This window comes from Littorina saxatilis, unplaced genomic scaffold (assembly GCF_037325665.1).
Source record: "Littorina saxatilis isolate snail1 unplaced genomic scaffold, US_GU_Lsax_2.0 scaffold_404, whole genome shotgun sequence".
Classification (NCBI taxonomy): domain Eukaryota; kingdom Metazoa; phylum Mollusca; class Gastropoda; order Littorinimorpha; family Littorinidae; genus Littorina; species Littorina saxatilis.
Window position 1 is genome coordinate 27501 of NW_027127397.1, and position 2500 is coordinate 30000.

Genomic DNA, 2500 nt, shown 5'->3' on the forward strand with positions numbered 1-2500 from the left:
GATGTTTCATAAAGTTCTCCAAAGTTTTGTTCATTACAAAGTCAGCCGTATGGTTGATGGAAAACGAGTGAGATTGTTGCATGACTTACATCACCCTAACCAGGTGACAGTAAGGTATGTATTGTTTTGAGGCATTCTCAACAAGATTGTGGCGCTTGTGTCATTTGGAGGTCTCAGCTTTTTTACAGTCCAAAGCCACCTCATACCCGTTTACATAATGACAACTTAAAATGATTGAACGTTATTCGTTTTTTATTAAGAACCCAAGGCGACAGCAGTTGCATCTCGTTACTGAGAATGGGTGTGTTCGCTGTTACCTTTAAAAACAAAATCCTGTTGGCCAGCACATCTATATACCTCTTCCTGATAGCTAACATGTATGGAAACAGCCTTGTTTGCGCGAAAGTCTGGAGAATTAATTGGTCCTGTTAGCTCTATTTTCCATAGACCTTGGGACTAATTCTTACTTGAGAAAAGGATTTCGTCGCTGCAGTTGGCGTCGACACGTGCTGTCTGGCCATCAAGGCAGAAGTTGAGTTGGCTGACTCCGTCCGGGCATGGCTGGTCTTTCTCATAGCTGTATGTGGCCAACACATCTGCTGGACAGTTCTGCCTGGCCGATGGTGCTGTGGTCACGTCCACGTCAGTTGCATTGGGACTGGACACTGGCGGACGTAGCAACATGTGAAAAAATGACGACATTGAGATTTCACGCCCTCACTGGCAGTAGTGGCCATGCACTTTGAGACGTGTTGATAATATGCTTTTAAACAGAGATGAAAGCTCACAATGTTTTAATTCACACAGACGACTCTTTGGACATTTCCTGAGCGTTGTATGACTCCAACGAGCCGTACGAAGAGATACGTTTTACTTAAAACAACTGAGAAATGAAACTGTCTTACCCCATGATATAAACATAGATATCAGACAAACACTTTCAAAAGACTTTTTCAATATCTGTTATAACAACATTTAAGAATTTTAGGATGGGTCGTCAAAAAACGTACCACATGTCAAATGTAGGAATCTCTTGAAAGCGAAATGCACGTTGTGAACCCATGAAAATAACAGTATGATTTTTCTCCCATCGCTTACCCTTGTACAGGATTGATGGATATTCCACAGTGGAATCCAAGGAACACACCTCACTGATGCTGGGGTCTTGTTGGCCCATATTAACATTATGCACTCGCTGACCTGGGAAATACGCCCCTGTGTGTATGCCTGAAATGTCATCAACATTCAAAATTTCACAACGACATTTGCTGCTGCGTAGTTATTTTTAACAAGATATTTACTCTCAAACCATCGAGAATTGTTAGTGTACTGTCAGAAAACTCCAGTATAGAGTGTAGACATCCTAACATTGCGTATTTTGTGTGTGCTACAGGGAGTGGACTGAACATTACAACAGCAAGCAGTATTTTCACATTTCAAACTGAAAGAAATGGAGAGAGTCAGGAAGTTTCCAAGTGAAAACAATCAAAAGAGAGATAGAGACAGAAAGAAAGAAAGAAAGAAAGAAAGAAAGATAGACAGACAAACCAAACAATCAGACAGAGAGTAAGAGAGAGATAGAAAAGATAGACATAGACAGACAGACAGATAGACCGAACAAAAAAGATACATGTAGTCGCACAATGACACAGGAAGACAGAGAATGGGTATTATATATAAAGCAAGGAAACTTAATATAAACATCGTACAGAGTATTATAATACGTGACTCTGCGCCTTGTACGAACAGATTATGTGTGTGATTCTATAACTGTTGGACAATGTGTTTATCCCAGTCTTAAACGACTTACTTGTCAGCTGATACAACAGAGCTGTGGTGGACGTGAGAGGGACCAGCTGCCAGCAAAAGTAGCCTCTAGTCGGTCCTAGCGGCCCATCCACTGTATTTTCTACCTGGCTGCAAGCAAAGAGACCATCAAGACTTTACGATGTGTTGTTTATAGCCGCACATTCTGTGCCCTGTGCACATCCACTTCGTTTTCTAGCTGGCTGCAAGCAACAATGCCATCAATACTTTACGATGCCACAGATTTGGTTCCCTGGGCCGAGGTGCGCGAGAAAGTTACCAACCGGGTGGGAACCAGCCGCGGGGTCGGATTGGTTAAAATTGAGATGTGTTTTCCTTTCAATGGTTCATTCCCCCGCGGTTTGTTCTCACCCGTTATGGTGGCACCCACTTTCGCCTCGTGCACAGCGGCCCGGGGCACCAAGGCTTGTAACAGTTGAAGGTCACAGGGCTATGTTTGGCAGCGTCAGTGACACGAGATATTGGGAAAATACTTCAAAACATCTACATGAATATGAAGAGCCCGCATGCCAACACATGTTTTCGTTTAAGCTTGCTACTCATTGGAGTATGTGTTAACACTCTGAACAATCAACGCAATCATCAACAACAACAACACTATATTGTAAGTCAATGTACCCAACACCTATTCTTCTTCTTATTTGTTCAGTGGCTGAAACTCCCACGTTCACTC

At 42.6% G+C, this 2500-nt stretch overlaps 1 protein-coding gene across 1 annotated transcript in view; it reads right to left on the minus strand.

The window, feature by feature from the left end:
- Positions 1-2500, minus strand: part of LOC138955856 (uncharacterized) — a gene marked incomplete at its 3' end in the record, with an annotated part of 55437 nt that overhangs the window by 24812 nt on the left and 28125 nt on the right. Inside the window, exons 9-10 of the mRNA XM_070327374.1 lie at positions 1811-1917; positions 1099-1227 (exon numbers count right to left, since the gene is read on the minus strand). Coding sequence (XP_070183475.1) covers positions 1099-1227; positions 1811-1917 — 236 coding nt within the window. The remainder of the gene's footprint in view (positions 1-1098; positions 1228-1810; positions 1918-2500) is intronic.